Here is a 19,749-nt window from a genome sequence, read left to right as displayed (position 1 = left end):
AAAAAAGAAAATCCTGAAGAATATTTAACAAAATTCCACAAACATTTATTAAGTGCTTACTATATGCAAGGTACTAGGGGTACAAAGTCAAAAACTGAAATGCAGTCTCTGCCCTCAAAGAGTTTTACATTCTACTAGGGAACATAAACTATGTAAACAGATGAGCAAATACAAGGTAAACTGAAAAGGAGGAGAACACTAACAACTAGGGGGATAGAGAGTAGTTTTTTTAGGCTAATGAACTTTTTTGTTGCTGGCCTAGGCTGTTTGTTGGCCATGATGACCTCTAAGAGTGTGCCTGAAATATATCACCTGTTCTGGGGACCCACAACTCTTGATTTCTGATTTCTTGGATTTTTGTTCTGTACTAAGACAAGATCCCTGTCCAGTTTTGTATATGCTTTGCAAAATAATGAGTCTTAGAAAGCTAATCAAACCCTATTTCCCATGGAGATGTTAAGTGTAAAAGGAGAAAAATTAAAAGGGAAGGGCACATAGGACAAATTACAATTTGTCTTTTCAAAAATTGGTCTCTAATCTTAAGCTTTAGAAATTTTTTCCAAGTTTTCCCCCTAAGTTTAATTTTTCCAAGATTTCTAGTTCAAACTTCCAGCAAAGTTACAGGGCAAGGCAGCTGAGAAATGTTTAAGAAGGCATAATTCAGTGTTAAGATCCAGGTAGGGCAGGGATTTTACTGAATGATGAGTGATGATCAAAAAAAGGAATAACCAATCTAGTTAAAAAAGCATTCAGTGCTCTGTCAAAATGTAATGAAAAGAGTAATAATTCTAGTTAACATAGCATGAATTACATTCATAGGACTTCCTAGATGAATAGGGATTCCTCATTCTGCATTGGATCTCCTGTGTCCCCACCTTATATAATTTTTAGAGCTAGATCTAGACCCTCTTCTGACTCCAGCCTGTTCTCTAATACAGAACAGCCAGTCCTGGCAGGGTCACAATCCAAAAGACTAAGCTAACTGGAAACTCACTAATTTCCAGTCCCCTTTCAGCCCAGAGATTGTTCCGGCAAGAGAAATCAGACTCTAGTCTCTTTTTTTCCCTCCTCCCTCCTCCCCCTTCCCCTGGCCCAAGTTTGTATGACTCCACTCATAGGCACCTGATCCTCCCAGAAGAGGTGGGAGGGGCTAGCACCAGGGCCACAGTGAGGGCGGAGGTATGGGAAGCAAATATATTTAAGAAGCTGGGTCTGTAGTGAATGAAAGGCTTTAGAAGGAGGATTAAGGAATACCTAAACTAGGTTTCACCCGTAGGAATTCAAACTTTGGAGGGAAGAGAAAAGAAAGATCATTGGAGGCTAAAGACAGCAGTGAGAAAAAGAGACTGAGCAAATTTAAGGCTCGAATTTGCTATAGTTCTTAGTAATCTTCAATAGTTTGCTCTTGAGAATCCCAAACCCACACAAGAAAGGAATGTCCTCTGACAAAATGCCAACCATAACTCTCTGTTCTCTGGTCTGGCTCCTCATCTTCACCCTTACCTTCACCAGTCACCCTGCATCACCAGAAAAGCCCCCAAAGCGCAAGACACCTGCCCAACTCAAGGCTGCTACGTGCTGCGAGGAATCGAAGGGACTGAAGGCCCAGATTGCCAATCTGACTAGTTTGCTAGAGGTCTTGAGCAAAAAGCAGGAGAGCGACTGGGTCAATGTGGTAATGCAGGTAATGGAGCTAGAAAGCCACACCAAGCAGATGGCCACACGTCTCACGGAAGCTGAGAGCAAGTTCTCACAACTGAATAACCAGATTGACATGATGCAGCTCCAGGCAGCCCAGACAGTCACCCAGACCTCAGCAGGTAAGGAGAAAGCTGCCCCTTCTCTCATCCTCTAATTAGCTGAGGGATTCCTTGCTTCCCTCAAGGAACTCTAGATCCCCTGAATGAGCAGAAGCCAGTGCTCATTGGGGAATAGGCACTTCTATATGGGGGCTTGGATAAGTCTCTTGCTTTTCTACTTTCTTTTAAAAATTCCCAGTACCTGCGTAATTCCCCTCATCCTCACATTACTGCAAGACAGAAAGATGCAAACATGATGGCTTTCTCTATATTGAGAAGTGAGGGGATGGAACCAAAGTCACACAGCAAGTCAGTAAGAGAACATGGGTCCTGGCCACTTTCTTACAAATGGACTTGATCTCCATAAAGAAACCGGCAATACCCAAACTTAGTCATTTGCTGTCCTGGAAGCAAAGTTTCTCTGAAAATTCTTATTTTAGGTCTCTAATACTTATTGTAGTGAGGAAGTAATTATCTGCTGGTGGAGATCCATGGCCTTCTGTTTTCCTGTAGATCCACTTTGACTGGCATGTGGCCAATCAAAGAGAGCCAAAGTTTTTTTAGTTAGTCTCTGAATTCAGAATGTACCAGCACTAAAAAGACTCCCCTCTCTCCTATTCCTGTCTCTTCCCTAAGTTTACCCACAAACAAAATGAGCAAAGGGTTAGGGGAGGATTTGAGTGGGTCTGATTTTGTTGGGGAAGGGGACACCCCTCCATCCTCACCTCCCAATGAAGTCTGCACACTCTAAAACCTATGAGATGGTCTAAAAGAATTGCTGCATCAGAAATAATCCATTAACCACTTGCCAAATCCTTGATAATCAGTCTCCAATTTTAGTTACATTGATCTTTCCAGTTTAGTTCCTGCCAAAACCTGAACTCTTCTGTAAATGTCTTAGAGAAACAAGAATCACTTTCATGCAACAAAGACTAGGGTCTTTAGTTGCATAGCGGGGTTTTAGATAATCAAACAAAAATGACTGACAGTTTCTGTTTGGCTCAGCCTAAGTGAATATCAATTCAAAGGTATTAGTTAGAATTGGCTGTTAGTAGACTGTATTTGCAAGTTGATAAGGGTGCTTTTGAGTGTCCTATCTTTCTTTTTTTAATAAAAGAATTTTGTTCATTATGGACCAAAGAGCAAAGAAACAACTTTGCAACAGGAGGCTAACTCTAAAGGTTCATTGGTTTAAATTTGGCTCAAGAAAGTATTAACATGGAAGAATTTTGCAAACTTTCAAAAACAGGCTAACATGCAAAAAACTATTTCCAAGCATCTATACCCTAAACTCCTCTTTCCAATTGCCTATGTATCTTCAGGTCATTTTATGGGAAAGTAAGTACCAATGCTGCTGGTAAAATGAAGCCAGGTTAGCAGGAGGATTCTGACAATACCACATTCATTAGATCTTCTTCCTTTCTACTCCCTTGAGACTCACTCTGCTAGGGGAAAGCTAGGTGATTTAGTAGATAAAAATTCAGGCTTGGAGATGAAAAGTCCTGGATTCTAATCTGACCTCAGATATTTCCTATCTGTATGTCCCTAGCCAAGTCCCTTAACCCTCACTGCCTAGCCTTTACCACTCTTTTGCTTTGGAACTGATACTTAGTATAGATTCTAAGATGGAAAATAAGGGTTTAAGAAAAACAAAAACAACTCATTCTGCTAGCCATGTCACAGAAAAATAAGCTACCCAGAGAAGGTGCCACACCAATCACCAATTGTACCTTCTCTGGAATCACCAAGAGAAAAATCCCATCAATAGCAGGGGGTCTTTTCCAGACATCACCACCCCTACCCCCAAGTGCCATTTCTTCTGAAATTGCCTTCTGCCTACTCTCTACATCTTGTTTGTGCTTGTACTTGGGTGTTATCTCTCCCATTTTATTTTATTTAAAAACATTTTTTAAAAGCCCTATCTTCCATCTTAGAATCAATACTGTGTATTGGTTCCAAGGCAGAAGAGTAGAAAGGGCTAGGCAATGGGGGTTAAGTGACTTGTCCAGGGTCACACAAATGGGAAGTGTCTGAGGCCATATTTGAATCCAGGACCTCTCATCTTTAGGCCTGACTCTCAATCCCTTGAGCCACACAGCTGCCCTCTATCTTCCCCATTTTAACTGTGAGTGCCTCAAAGGCAAAGACTACATTTTTGCCTTTCTCTGTATCTGCAGTACTTAGTAACTACTGCCCCACCACACAGGAAGTACTTACTGTCAAAGCTGGAAGGGTCTGGGGACTCCTTCTGGGGGCAGTGGAAAAAGTCCCTTTTGGGGAAAGGGGCTGCCAAAGCCTAACAAACCCACAGGACTCCCACTAGGCTAGTTTGGTAATTATAAAAACACTAAGAGGGACATCTTGCCATTTAGGGGAAAGATGTAAAGTGTCAGTTTCCTTGAGAATCCACCTCATTTACTATTCTGCTATATTTCTTGCCCCTATATTTCTTGTTTTATTTCATCATTATCAATTCCTGGGCTAGTGGAAAGAGATTCACTGAGAGAGCCACCTTCTTATACAACATGCCCATATGTTCTGCAAGGAAGCCAAGTAGATTGAGATAATTTATGTAAAAACACTTTGCAAAATATGAAGCACTGTGCACATACTCATCATTATCTGCCCTCTTAACCACCTCCATGCTTTGGGTTCTGTAGAGTCAACAGAATGAGACCCACTGCATCAAAAGGGTCCATGGGGTTCCAGGTTCTTCTCAGGGACCACTGTCCTGCCCATGATGCTCTCAGCTCTGACCAACACAGCAGTGGGGGCAGTGATACAAGAGTAAGTGTATCAAGGTGAGCAGTACTCTCAAGGGCAGTTAAAAATCTTTTTCGTCCAGACCAGAGGAGGTCAATCTAGCCAATGCACTAAGGTTTTCACATTATAAATAATATTGCCAGAATGGATCTCAAAGAGTTAACCTGAAGATGTTTTCATTGTGGCCTAAGAGCCTGGCATTATTAAAGATGCAAGAGAAATTAGGGTATTAAGTGGCTGAGAGATTAGATTTTAAAAGAGCGTGAAATCCATCTCCAGTAATTATGGCCTTGGTTTGCATTAGCTGTTACCCTCTACAGAGAGGGCAGATGATGTAGGACACAGGCCATTCCTGATCACAGAGGATGGTTCATTCCATTGAGACACCTTTTCCTCTTAGCTAGTCAAGGATGCACCCTGTTTTATAAACAAGAGATGCATCTCAGTGCTTCTCCATTTAATTTGATACTGAATTCACTGGGGAGAAATTTTCCACTTGGTGTTTAGAACACTTGAAAATCTAATAGGAGAGGTTTGGCATTTTAAAGTCTGTGTTAGCACTGAAAAGATATACTTCTAATCCAAATACGTTAAATGTGTTGGGGGGAGGGGTGGACAAGGGGATAAAAGAAAAACCTTGTGTAAAATCAAGAAATCTGCCTGCTTTGGCCACAACTAGAAGCAAATCTACAGTGTATGCATAGTTTTGAGGCAGGCACCAGCAGGAGAAAAATAAAGCTTGCTGGCTGCATCCTAAGCTCTGTTTAGTGGGAGAATTTGTTATGTAACAGTTGCCTCTGTGACCTACTCTATTTTGACAGCCAGGAATCTGCTTCTGAAGGTTTCAAATTACTTGTCTGAGGGTCTATTGATAATCTAGCCAAGGCAAAATCTTTTTTATCTCAACCACCAATATAGGGATAGGGGTAGGGGCTGGTCTTATTTCATGAACAACTAGGAAGTTCCATCTAGCAAAGTAACTTAGCATCGTCTGTGCAACTCACAATCTTAACTGTCTAGTACAGATGGGGGATAAAGTGACTTACCCCAGATGTCAGAAGGGAAATGTAAAATCAGGTGTACCTGGGGCTAAGATCAATTCACTCTTCACTTCCCTACAGCTGCCTCTTCACCTGCACAAGATCGTGCTCCAGTCAATTTTAAAACTTTTCACTTAATAATGACAATGTGATTTCCTTTGTTGTAAACTAAGTCACAGAATAAGGAAGCACTTTGTGTTGAGATGCTCACCCCAGTGGTTTCTGCTCCACTTTCAAACAGATGCTGTCTATGATTGTTCCTCACTCTACCAGAAGAATTACCGCATCTCTGGAGTGTATAAGCTCCCTGCTGATGAGTTCCTGGGAAGCCCTGAGCTGGAGGTGAGGTCTCTTGAAGCACATTACCAACATTCTTATTCCTCCTAAGCTCCCACCTCAACAGAGATAGCAGACATTATTCACAGCCTCAGAGAGGGAAATGGAAAAAATCCAATAGGAAGAACAAAACAGAGCTAACATAATATTCTGTAGCTGCTCCCAAAATGTAATTGGGGGGGGGGGCATTCTGAAAGACCTACAGATCTTTACATAGCAGAGCTCCTAACATGAATCACACATTTTTTGTGCATGAATATATGCCAACTAGACAACCAATCTAAGTCTGGCCCACCCTGTCTTCTGCAGGTATTCTGTGACATGACAACTTCAGGTGGTGGCTGGACTGTTATCCAGAGACGGAAGAGTGGTCTTGTCTCTTTCCACCGTGACTGGAAGCAATATAAAGTGGGTTTTGGCAACATTCGCGGGGATTTCTGGCTGGGGAATGAAAACATCTACCGGCTGTCCAGGCGCCCAACTACTCTCCGAGTGGAAATGGAGGTAATTGTTAGAACAGGTTCTATGAGAAAGAAGTAGGGCCAATGGACCCAAAGCAGGGATCCAGGATGAAGGCAGGGCACCTGGTCAGTGGGGCTGGGCTCTATTCATTTTTATGAAAGAGCTTATTTTGGTTAAAGGAATGGCTTTCTTTAAGACTAAATCAGCTATGTATTGCCACAGTACTGACCAGTCCTCCAAGATGGTAGTTTACATTTTTACATTCATCCTTATGATGGCCCTGAGCAAGAGACAGCAACAATGGATTATGAGCTACATTCCACAGACAGGATAATGAAGAACAGAGAACAGAGGATAGCTCAAGGTCAGATGCTAAATCCAGCAATAAAGCTGGTTTAAAACTCAGGTTTCCTGACTTCAGTTAAGGAAGGAGGAGAGATAACCAAGTTTTCATAGATTCTCTGTCAGAAAAAATACATGCCTAAGAAAAAAGAAACGATGCCAAGATTTCACTTAACCTCTTAAAAAATGGCTGCTAATAGGCTTCTTCAATAGGACTCTTTCCTCTCTCTACCAGGACTGGGAAGGTGACGTACGCTTCGCTGAGTATAGTCACTTCACCTTGAGCAATGAACTGAATAGTTACCGTCTCTTTGTGGGGAACTACAGTGGCAATGCAGGACGGGATGCTCTCCTTTATCACAACAACACAGCCTTCAGCACCAAGGACAAGGACAATGACAAGTGCTTAGACAACTGTGTCCAACTCAGAAAAGGTAAAGGGGGAGAAGAGGGCAGCAAACCTTGATGAAAGGGAGGGGGTTCTAGCTGAGTAGACAAAGTGGAATATATCACAGAACAACTGACATTTGGATTTAGTGTTTTTGTTATAGGCTATCCTTATTGCTATTCAAAATTAACATTTCATATTACCAGTATCATATGTCATCTAACCTCAATACACTTAGGCACTTGAAGCATCAAAACTGGAAGGGACCTTAAAAGTTCTTACAATACAAACTCCTTTACAACCTGGGAGGGAGGGAGGGAGAGGGAGAGGGAGAGGGAAAGGGAGAGGGAGACAGACAGACAGAAACAGAGAGAGAGAGAGAGAGAGACAGAAACAGAGAGAGAGACAGAAACAGAGAGGGGGGGAAGGGGAATGGAGAGAGGGAAAGGGAGAGAGAGGGGGGAGAGGGAGAGAAGAGAGAGAGATCATTTGGATGTCCTCTTGAATAAGTGTCATGAATTTATTAGAATTTATCTCCTTTCTTCTAACAGGTGGATACTGGTATAATTGCTGCACAGACTCCAACCTTAATGGGATTTATTATCGCCATGGCGAGCATAATCAGCACCCAGATGGCATCACCTGGTATGGCTGGCATGGCTCTAGCTACTCCCTCAGGAAGGTGGAGATGAAGATCCGCCCTGAAGACTTTGTACCCTAAAAAGTAGCTTGTACTATAAGAGGGATACAGAAGTTCTAAGAGACAAATAAGGCTGGGGTGGGGCATCAATAAGGTAGTAGAGTAGGGGTAGGGATGGGAAATCACCTTGTAATCAAGCACCAATGAAATCACTCATTTCATCTAGAAAAGTACAAGTTTGTTAGGCTCAGCCAGAGACCAGCATAACATTAACAAGATCAGTCCCAGCATTGGGAGGGACAGCAGGTAGGGAGAGGCATTTAAAACTCTTAGGGCATTCTTCTCATTGGGTCAAAACTGGCTTAGTTTAGCCTGGGCCTTCTGAACCAGCAGCCGCTTCAAAGGTATCCTGTGGTTACTCTTGTCCTTCATGATTTATGTTTCAGGAGAAAATCATCAGGAGTTAGTACCTTATGCTTTCTCCAGGGCCATGATTAAGTGAAGACAGAAAACAAATCTCTTGCAAAAATGAACTGTATTATTTCAGATCTCAGGAGAGATACCAAGGTTGGGGATAAGGTGAGGATGGCAAAGAGTTTCTATTTCAAAACCCAATGAAATTGCTTTTGGACTCAGAGATTCTTTAACAGAGTAATAGTTCTGTTGAAAGTGAGCAACCCTATGTCTTAGTTGCTCAGAGAAAACTCCAGGGAATTGGACCTTTCTATCAGAGTGTCTCAGCATCTCACCTTCCTGCCCTCAGTCATAGTAGAGTACAAAAAAGAATGAGGTACATAGAGTGATTCCAAGTAAGAACTGGAGAGAAGATGCATAAGTCATTATTAGAAGCTCTCATAAGACTAAGTGGGAATCAAAGAATTGCACAAAGGTACACAGGATGCTGGCAAGGAATTTCACCATAGTCCAATGGATATCCAAGCAATCTGAGCCCAGACATTTAATACAGAAAGATCTATTCTCATTCTTTAAAACTAAGTAGCAAGAATTATAGTCAGAGAACTTTAAAATTAGAAGGGATCTTAGAAATTATCTAGAAACTTCCAGTTCTGAAATTCTGGTTCTAGTCTGAGGCCCTTTTTCCAGGTAGTTAGGAAACTAAGGCCATGAGAGATTATGTAACTTGTCCAAAGTTCCCAGGCTATCACTTAAGTCTACAAAAATCCCAAGAAAAATTGGAAAGCTGAGCAACTATTTTATCATTTCATATCACAATTATACTAAAGCAAAAAGATAGGAAGAGCTCTGGGGAGAGAAGGAAGTAGACAGATTTTTAAAGTTCTACGAGAACCCCAAACAGTTAAATGTTCCATAATGCCATAATTTTTCTATCTTTACCTCAAAACTGTCATTTTAAAAGTATTTTTAAAAGCATGCACACATGCATGTGCACACAAACTTGGGAGAACATATTGTTTTGATTTAGGACTTCACACTGCAGTGGAGCTGACAAAAAGGACAATATCATTAAAAATAACCACCATGGTTACAAGCCAATGAGAATTATGGAACCTTGATATTGGAGGGAGAAAGAAAGCTTAAGTTAATTCACTGTACTTAAGTCATTTGTAAATAGCAAGTTTGGTTCTTGGATGTGATCTTTGTTTTTAATTTAAATGTTACTGGCTTGGAAACAATGCTAAGCAATTAACAGGTTGAAATCACAGTATATTTTATTTTCTTAGATGGGGGATCCAAAGAGTGAACTCAGATCTCTTCAGAAAACAGACTCATTACCTAAAAATGTTAATAGTTAATATATCTATCTTTGTTCATTTTGTAAGAAAAGGGATCAAATGGGGGCCTGACTCTAATAATAGTAGCTGAAGGATGGAGAAGGATGGCATCATGGCTCATTCTGTATATAGGCACCTGACTTTGTAAAAACTTCATTTTGTGTTTGAAATGTTTAATGTTTCAATATTTTTTCTGTCTCTGCAATAAACTTTTAAATCCACATAACTTTAAATTTCTAATCTTTATCTGTCCAGTGTGTTTTCAGTATAGCATGGCATAAAGTTTTCTGGAAAAATCAGAGGCTTGAACTACAATTAACAACAACAGGTAACACTTGACATCCCTGGGATGTCATCACTATTTTATAGTTTTACAATTGAAAAAAACAGAAGCTGAGAGAGGTTATGTCCCTTCTCTGGGGTCACACAGCCTGTAAAGTCTGGGTCAGGACTGCTGCCACTTAGAAAAAGGGTCAAGATAGTTAAGTACTATCTAGTATTCAAAGAAACCCAAGAAACAGAAAGCACGGAAAGACCAGCGATGATAATAAGAGTACCGTGGGTAGCAGATGACAAAAACTGTTGGTGCCCCTAAATATTGTTTCAATGCCTACTGCTGGCCTATGCTCACAATGCTGTATATCTTTCACCACCTTGTCTTAAAATGCATTGCAAATAAATAAGCACCTTTTTTGAGCACATGAGAAAGTTAAGGTATGGAGGGGAAGAGTTCTTTTTTTTAGTTTATTCTTTTAGTTCAGGGTAGCTAGATGACTATATGGATAGAAAGTCAGGTGCAGAGTTGGGAAGACTTCGGTTCAAATCTGCCCTCTGACAATTCCTACCATTGTGACCCTGGGCAAGTCACTTAACCTCCATTGCCTAGCTCTGTGTTGGTGAACATGTGTGCTAGAGGGGGCTGCTCCCTTCCCCTGCTCCTGAGGGTTATTTCTCATATGACTCATCCCTCTGTGTAGCAGCCCAATGAGAGTGCTTCCTCACTCCTGTCTGGGGTAAGGAGGGGGGCAGGAAGGCATGGTTCACCTGAGGTGTGAGAGCTGCAGTTTGGGTACTCAGGCTCTAAAAGGTTTGCCATCTCTGGCTAGCCCTTACTGCTCTTCTGCCTTAGAAATTATACTCATTATCATACATCATTCCAAAGATGGAAGATAAAGATTATAAAAAATTAAGTGAATAAAATCATGTCAAGAGTGAGAAGGCTGTATCAGCCCCTGCTTCTTTTGGGAAGTCATCCTTCCTTCTTAAACATGGTCAGCCCTGCTTCTAATAAACCGGCCTCAAGGAATCCAATGTTTGCTTAATATTATCTATTTACAGGCCTGCAATGTACTATCCTTTGGAAATCAGAGAGAACCAACTTTGATCCTCTGATAGAAAAGGCATGGAGTCAAACTGAGATATCAGTGGGTTACTGGGAATTGAGGCAAATAAAGAGAGCAAAAAGGAATGGCCTCTTGGGGAAACAGACACTCTAAAAGAAAACTTCTAAACCCAATCATTAGACTCTGGCCAACAGAGAGACTCAATAACCAGACCAACACTATGAGAGAAATAGACAAAAGACAGGGAAGGAAGAAGAGGAGAGAAAGAATGAACTCTATTGCTTAGAATCCTTGGACCTTAATGGGCATGATCTCTCTTCTATCTTTTCTATACCTCACCAGACCCAGAGCAAGGTCAAGATGGCCCATCTGGTTTGCTTATATATTTGGGGGGAAGCTTCTCTTGGAAGGGGAGGGGAAAGCACTTTATTGGAAAATTAGAAAAATGTTTCCAATCCCATAGCCTACAATGGGTCTGGACCTTTAGGAGCAGCTACTTCACAGGCAAGAAGGTCCCTTGGAGCTTGTTCCAAAGGTATTTAAAATATTTTCTTCTGACCAGCTACCTTTAATTGTTACTTTCTAATCTTTTTGAGACTTCTCTATCTCACCCTGGCTAGAAAGGCAGCAGCCCCTCCTGGCATGATCCCAACCTGGAAGTGATTGTTTCTGACCTGTGCTGGCTTCTCCCTCCAAGGGGCCCTGGTGGCTTCCCTGTTCCCAGGGGGCACACCACCACATGATGCCAGACTTAGTACAGGCACCTGATTCATGGTAGTCCCGCTTCAGCTCAGAACCCTTGTGCTTGAGTTATCCATCAGCCTCCACCTCCCTGCTGACAGGGGCAATTGGTATGTACCACCATATCTGGCCAACCAATTCTCTTCTTAGAAATGTGTGAGAGGGGATTGGTTGCCACCACACACACACATATGTCTAGACTAGGCAGGATAGTAAAGGTGATTCCTCCATAAAAGAGAAGCAATTTCCCCCAGTGCACTCTTTTCGAGCCTTCAGTTGCTGACTTTGGCCTGGCTTCCTGTCTGGGTGTTTGTCTTGACTGACATCTGATGCTGAATTGTCAAGTACACCATGTGGGAGGGCACAATATTGTTCCCCAGTGTAGAAAGAGGCAGGAGCTCCAGACCCCATTTGAAATAAACAAATGATTCCATTCTTAAGAGCTATCCTTTTTCATTTGCCCAATGGTCAATTCAATTCCAACATATATGAAATACCTACTACATGCCAAGTATTGTACAAAATGCTGTAGATCCAAAGCCAAGGCACGACAGCAGCCTGCTCTCTAAAAGTTCATGCTCAATGCAGCTGCTTTTCTCTACTTTGCACATAAGAGGTGATTAATAAATATTTACCAAATGGAAAATTAACTAAATTTTCTCTGGAGTGCAATTCCTCTGGTCAAAATGACTTTAACTGGTTTATATTTCTTTATTTTAAGCCTCACAGGTCTCAGCGTTAACTCCAGCCTAGGGGTTGCATTTCAAATTTTGCTTGTCCTGTTGGGTCATGCTGCTAACTCTAATGGAAAGGAATTCTGCCAAGCCAGTGTGACTTATACAAAACAAGCAACACTAAGAACTGTCATAGGCTGAAGAGGGGAAAAGCCGAAAGACTAGACTATGCAGGAGACTAGTTTAAGGCAAGTCAAACTGAAGGTAAGTGGCCATCTCCAGACAAGAACAAGAGGCTTAAACAATCATAGCAAGAACAGGTCAAGACTCCTCTGCAAGGAATTTTGTCCCCAAACATGAGAATTTCCATTCTATTATATTTGGCCTGAGAAACAGGAGGATTGCCTTAATGACCTCTTAAAGCTCTTTCCATTCAGCACTCAGACCACCCTTTCCTGCTAGAAGCCTGTATCTATATCAATAATATGTTACTGATTTCCTGGAAGGAAGATAGAAAGGCTCTAAGGATGCCAGGCAGATGAGGAGGTAGACCTGCCTTGTGAGGTAAGGGGATAATGCCAGTGGCAATGATGTGGAAGTTGGATGTAACCTAGCCTAGGAACCAATACTAAGATTTGTACATGTGGCCACTAAGATTGCCTAGCTTCAAATACACTGTGTGGGGAAGAATAAGCCTCTTGGCTGCTTGGGCAGAAGAATGAGAAAGAAGAGTCATGTTTTATATTCCTTTCACATATTACTTTGAAACAAGGATGTATCATCTCATACGTGATGACTCTTGGAAAATCTGTTCCTCATGAAGTACTGGGAGACTCCACAAAACAACTTCTTTGGGGCAGAAACCAGCTTTAATTCCCATTTTCTCTAACCTCTCTCCATCCTGACCCCTCTTAAAAGTCCATTCTCTAAACCCAAAAGCATAGCCAATAGCAGAATAATCAACTATCTAAGTGAATGACACATCACATCATAACCCACCCTAGCACACCAGGTGCTCCTAGTTGTGATGGAGGAAGTTATTATTAGCTGGGTATTGTTTTCTCTCAACTAAAATTATCTGTAAGGAAATGAGAGTTGGCATTTAAATAAAGAGAATTTGGTCTCTGAAGACTAACACCCTCTGAGAACGCTCAGGAGTAGAGAACCTTTCTTTTGCCACTGTCCGCTTGTTACAGGGCAGTCTCACCACACTAAGGGATTTATGATGCCACCTTGGCTTTTCAAAGACAGAAGGCCTAGGGGCATCTTATAAGAGGAGGTGGAAGCCACATCAGAGACATGATTAAACATTCTCAGAATTCAAACTCAAATGTCACAGGATTCAGGAACCCATATGAGCGAACCTAAAAAATGCAAACAGAACCCAATCATTCAAGGAGTATCCCTGACAGTGGTACTACAATGGTGCATATTGTCACAGCCGCTCTTTCTGCACTGAGCTGAAACACCCTATCTTGGCTCTACCTCTGGGGCCAGGAACAATTTTTATGCCCTAGATTCTCACACAATCAGCAACACATGGAGTCCCCCTTGCCCATCCTTTCTGTGATGGGCTTGTAATTGCTTCCAGATACATTTCAACAGTCTGCAAGCACAGGATTGAAAACAATGGGAGCACAGGTGTGGAGTAGACCCAAAATGACAAGTTTGTGGGAATACTGGTTAGTGCCATCTGCAATTTTCCTGGGCACAAATATATTGGCTAGATCCTGTAGTGTGTCAAAAACCCTAAAATTACTTGAATGAACTGGCATCAGGGCAGTGAGGGAAGACAAAAGAGAAATCCAAAAGGGCAGGCTAATGGCCTACCTGATGAGAGACTCGAGAATGGCAGGGCTGGGGCCCTTCTGGAACTCTAGCTCCTTGTAGTGTAATGCCTTGGCATATGCACGGCACTTAGCAGCTCTCTCCCCCAGAAGGACGATGCCATTGTCATCTCTGAGTGGCAGAGGGCCCTAGAAGAAAGATGAGACCACAGAGCATCAGAAAGATGGTGGGTAAGGTTAAGGACTAACTGGGTGGCCCTCTCCACCAGCTGGGTCCTTGTCACTCTGTGTGTACAATGAGAAAAGATGGCTTCACCTTGTCACTGTGTTCCATGAATTCTGCCAAATTGAGGAGGGTTTGTGTGACTTCAGCAATGTCCTGGGATGTAAGGGCCAGCTCAATGCTTCTGATTAGCTCATCTTGCTGGTCTTCATTCAGCTCAGACCAGCAAGATACAAATGCTGCATTAAAAAGGTCCCTGTAGACAGAGAAAAAGGCATCAAAAAAATCAGTCACATTTTATTTATTTATTTATTTTTATTATTTTAAACCCTTACCTTCCATCTTGGAGTCAATACTGTGTATTGGCTCCAAGGCAGAAGAATAGTAAGGGCTAAGCAATGGGGGTCAAGTATCTTGCCCAGGGTCACACAACTGGGATATACTCTTGGTATCCCTGATAGAAGGTAGCACAGGCAATGTGACTGCCTGGAAACAAGGATGATGCATGTGCATGGTGAACGGGTGATGAGGATTTCTCTTCAGAGATATTTCTTTCTTTCTTTTTTTTAAACCCATACCTTCCATCTTAGAATCAGTACTGTGTATTGATTCCAAGGCAGAAGAGTGGTAAGGGCTAGGCAATGGGGGTTAAGTGACTTGCCCAGGGTCTTGAGAGATATTTCTTGATTATTATCATATTGAACCAATGAAGAGAGGGGAGAAAAGAGTTTCTGGCATATAGGTTGTAGTCTTCAGAGGAAATTCACAGAATCCTCAAAGGGCCTAGAAGGACCTCAATGTTAGCCCATCAATTCTCAAATTCTAGGGATCAGGAAATGAGACACAGCAGCTGCTGTTGATTTTAAAAACAAAGGCAGAACTTTTGGATAGTTCCAAGCAAAATTGCAGCCAGAACCCAAGAACCATGAGATATTAGAATCAAATCCAAACCCACAGGATTCAAGAGGATTACCAAGACTCTCTCCAATGACTGGCAGCTCCTTAGGAGGCCTTAACAATTACAGAACTTCATTTCAAAGACCGATCTATTTAAAACTAATACCACATCTATCCCCTGGATGGCTCTTGAGTTCCTGCTTCCTCCATTCATCCTTTAATCCCAACAGATTGGGGGGGGGGGGGGGGGAAGTGATTTCCAAAGTAGGAAGTGTTTCCAAAATGCTTTTTCTGTAGCCACTGTGATTACCTATATCCCTTTTCCAATGATCAGTAAGCGATCAAAGAGGGACAGTTTGAGTAATTCTGAAAGACTTGGTAACTCAAAATAATTTTGAATTCTACAAAGAAGGATGGGGAGGGCAAGAAGGGGTAGTAGGGAAATCCAATGAAAACATTCATGTGAAAATGAAATCAGATGATGGAGAATCAATTAAGGGAAATAAGCTTTTCTGAATCAAAAGTCTGTAATGGGAGCTAGGCCAGAGGTACTTAGAAGATACTGGGAGCTGCAAGGCAGTATGGTACATGAGCTAGTACATGAAAAGCTTACATAACAGACCCAAAGAAAGCTCAGCAATTATTTTTTAAGCCTCAGAAACACATAGAGAAAAAACAAAGTCAACATTCAGTAGCAAGAAACCAATTTCAAACTCCTTGGGGATCTGATTAGCTAGGGTTCCTAACAAGATAGAAGGCACAGAAGCCCTTGATAAGCAGGCAATTCTGGCCCAGTTGAGTATGGGATGCAACATTATTGCTCCATGCTTCTGGCTAATAGGAGGATTTTAATTGCTGCCCAGTGGTAAGACTAAAACCTCTGATTTTCCTATTCTCAGGTGAGTCTATTTGTCTTCTATGTACTTGCTCCACTGGTATAAAAAAATCTTGAATATTCCTTTTCTTGCCACTGACTTATTTTCATGGTGAAGAAAGCTGACCATGAAAATAAGCTCTCTGGAATTTTGTATATAAATTCGGAGTCCAGAGAGAGCCTGCTTCCTGATCTCAAAGGCTTCAAAAGTTCTTTCCACATTCTCCTTAACTTTATCAAGGCTGAGGAGTCTACCTTACATGCCTGTCTTACCTTGCCATAGGGTTGTAGGCCTGAGCCAGGGCCCAGCAGGAGCGAAGTGATGGAGAGGAGGAGTCCTTTAGTAATTCCAAGCTCAGTCGCCTTAGCCATTCCAGCCAGTCATCCTTGGAAACCCTCCTGGCTGCTCCCCAGGCCTAAAATGCCACAGTTGGTGGCATTAAGTTATTATAACATCAAATATGTCCTAATTTATGACAATTCTACCCAATATATAATACCATCCCAATTAAGTTACCAAAAAATTATTTTATTTCAAAAAAGTAATAAAATTCATTTGGAAGAACAAAAGATCAAGAATATCAAGTGTTGTTTCTCTGGGTATATATTTTGGGGTTTTAGTTTTATAAGATTATTAATTTGCCAAAATGAAAAACATGGAAATCTGTTGCATGATAATATATATATAACCCAGATCGAATTGCTTATCAGTTCAGAGAGGGTGGAAGAAGGGAGGGAAACAATTTGGATCATATAACTTCAGAAAACCGAATCAGAAATTTGTTATTACATGTAATTGTCAAAATAAATAAATAAATAAGTGAACCTTTAAAAAAAAAAAGAATCTCAAGTGAATTAATGAAAAAAAAGTAAAGGAAGGCGGTCTAACAGTATCAGATTTTAAACTGTATTATAAAGAATAATCATTAAAAACTCTTCGGTACAGGCTAAGAAACAGAAAGGTAGATCAGTAGAACAGAAGAGACATCACAAACAGTAGTAAAAGATTATAATAGTTTGGCATTTGACAAAAATGTAGTTCTAGGCTATTGGGATAAAAACTCACTATTCGGTAAAATCTACTGGGACAATTAGAAAGTGGTTTAGTGGAAACTAGGTACAGACCAATAACTTATACCACTTACTAAGATAGGATCAAAAATGGGTACATAACCTAGACATAAAAGGCGATAGAAGGGTATCAGAAAAATAGGGAACATATTATCTATCAGATTTAGGGATAGGATAGGAATTTATGACTTAACGAGGGAGAATATTGTGAGATGTAAAATGGATAATTATAATCATATTAAAAGTTTCTATACAAATAAAAACTAGTGTAGTCAAGAGTAGAAGGAAGTAAAAGTGGGAAATTTTTTAAAAAGTTTTTTAGATAGAGGTCTCAAATCTATAATATATAGAGAACTTTGTCAAATTTATAAGAATAAAAGAGAGTTAGTTTATATGCTTCTAAAACCCCCATCAGTGAAGGTGCCAGTGACAAATGCAAACTGCTGAAATGAACAACTTGGTACTTAACTTAACATAGGGGAGCAGCTGGATGGCTCAGTGGAATGAGAGCCAGGCCTAGAGATGCAAGGTCCTGGGTTCAAATCTAGCCACAGAATTCCTAGTTGTGTGGCCCTAGGCAAGTCACTTAAACCCCATTTCCTAGCCTTTACTGCTATTCTGCCTTGGAACCAATATACATTTTTTTCTTTTTTTTAGTTAGGCCAATAAACATGGGTTTATATTCAGATTCCACAATGACTCCTTTGAAGTTGCCTTGTCTTAAGTGGAAAAGACACTTAGAGGTAATATAAGGTGTTAAAAAAGAAAGAACAATAGTCTGAGAGTTAGCTGAGTTGAGGTTGGGCTCAAGTTCTACAATTATGGAGCTAGGACATCTAGGCAAATCCTCAGCACTTTCCTGGCCTCAGTTTTCCCAACTATAAATCTAGGCTCAATCACTTCTGAAGTTCTTTCAGGCAAGGCTCCAAATTCTCTATCTACAAGGATCTAAAGAGCACTTTACCAGCCCTGGCCCTAATTTTAGGGCCAAGTCAACTTCTTATTCTATTCATTTGAAGAACAAGGATGATATTTGCCACAAAGTGCTCCTCTGTCCCAGCTCTGATGGTGGGGATGTTATTTGAACCAAGATCTTTCCACATTTCTCAATTTCCCCCTTTAGATGAAAAGACTTATAGTCCCAAATTGGGAACAGAGACAGATGGGTCCTCTGACTACAAACTTTTAATTCCCTAGATGTGCCCTGAGGCAGTTTCCAGCAGTTCTAATTCCAGGCACTAGGCCTCCTTAGTTCAGCTCTCTGCTCCTTGGACTCACCTTCTGCAGATTGATGGTGCTCACATGCAGCTTCTTCATGGGTCCTGTTTCCACTGGCCCGCTGGCTAAGGCATCCCCCTGGCTGCTCCTCATCATCCGATGTTGATAAATTAAAGGGTCTTCCTCTTCGTCAGCTAATGTATAGCCCTATAAAGCAGAGATGCAGACAGATGGCTGGTAACATTGCTAGACTTTCCTAAAACATCAATTATCCTTTAACTCAGATGGGCCACTTTCCATTTCCTTCCCCCTCTGGAAAATCCCATTCGATATTTGCAATAGGCTAATGGACATTCAAAGCCAGAATTCTATACAAACAGAGTCATTCATTAGTAGTATTCATTTATTTGACAAGGGATTATTAGATATCTATTATGTTTCAGGCACAGGAATAGAAAAACAAAAGAAAAATGTGTCTGCTCTTGAAAGGCTTATATTCCTTGGAGTGGAGAGGTGCATGGAACAATACGCATGCAAACAAATAAATATGAAATATATACAAAATTATTTCCAGGAGAGAGGGCACCAGCAACAGGGATGCCCTTTGTAAGAGATAGCACTTGAGCTGGGTCTTGAAGGAAGCCCAGGATTCTATCAGGTGATGGTGAAGAGGAAATGAATTCTAGCATTAAACCATGTAGACTGGTCCAGTCAGCCACCCAAGCCAATCAAGACAATGAAGATAAAGTAAAACTGGAAAATGATGGAAGAGGTAAAAAAGACAGAGCTAACTAAGTTACATTTAGTACTTGTAGCCAAGACCCTAAAAAAAAATGACTAAGAGAGAAAAATTTTGAGGATTTAGAAACGAAGATGAAGAATAAATCTCACCTTGACAATCCTACAAATGAGCATGTCATAACGTTGATGGTTAATTCGGTGTCTCACCAGGACTTTATTCACCATTGGTATAAAAATCTGGTACTAAAAGAGAAGAAAGAAAAGTTCAGAAAACACAACTAAATCATGACCATAGTTGGTTCTAATAGTTGTATCTGTAGAATTCAGGGCAGGGGGGAGAGAAATCCCTAAATACTAACAAAAGAACTGAAAGAAAAAAAAACAACAAAACCTCAATAGTTTTTATTGGCTCATGCTTGAAGGCTGACTGATAAAAATGGGGAAATATCATAGGACCGTATGATTTTTGGAAAGGATCTTAAAGATTGTCTTTCTTTTTAAAAAAAATCTTTACTTTCTTAGAATAGATATTAAGTATTGGTTTCAAGGGAGAAGAGCCACCTAGCTGTCCCCCTTCACCCTCTCTTGATGACCTTATCCTATTAAAGATAAAAGTCTTCTCAAACTGAGGTCAAAATGGATATATGATTTAAATG

General features: G+C 40.9%; 2 protein-coding genes across 2 annotated transcripts in view; one reads left to right on the top strand and one right to left on the bottom strand.

Moving 5' to 3' along the window:
- MTOR (mechanistic target of rapamycin kinase) overlaps positions 1 to 19,749 on the bottom strand; it is a 117,334-nt gene that overhangs the window by 64,345 nt on the left and 33,240 nt on the right. The window contains exons 24-28 of the mRNA XM_007491434.2: positions 19,244 to 19,336; positions 18,413 to 18,559; positions 16,337 to 16,479; positions 14,386 to 14,548; positions 14,113 to 14,258 (exon numbers count right to left, since the gene is read on the bottom strand). Coding sequence (XP_007491496.2) covers positions 14,113 to 14,258; positions 14,386 to 14,548; positions 16,337 to 16,479; positions 18,413 to 18,559; positions 19,244 to 19,336 — 692 coding nt within the window. The remainder of the gene's footprint in view (positions 1 to 14,112; positions 14,259 to 14,385; positions 14,549 to 16,336; positions 16,480 to 18,412; positions 18,560 to 19,243; positions 19,337 to 19,749) is intronic.
- ANGPTL7 (angiopoietin like 7) lies at positions 1,180 to 9,745 on the top strand. The gene is made up of 5 exons (XM_007491433.3): positions 1,180 to 1,820; positions 5,844 to 5,944; positions 6,248 to 6,442; positions 6,978 to 7,176; positions 7,682 to 9,745. Exons 1-5 carry the CDS (start codon positions 1,436 to 1,438, stop codon positions 7,849 to 7,851), a joined length of 1,050 nt encoding a protein of 349 aa, XP_007491495.1. The 5' UTR covers positions 1,180 to 1,435; the 3' UTR covers positions 7,852 to 9,745.

This window comes from Monodelphis domestica, chromosome 4, assembly GCF_027887165.1.
Source record: "Monodelphis domestica isolate mMonDom1 chromosome 4, mMonDom1.pri, whole genome shotgun sequence".
NCBI lineage: Eukaryota > Metazoa > Chordata > Mammalia > Didelphimorphia > Didelphidae > Monodelphis > Monodelphis domestica.
The sequence above is the reverse complement of the archived record's forward strand: the minus strand, read 5'-3'. Positions and strand labels throughout refer to the sequence as shown.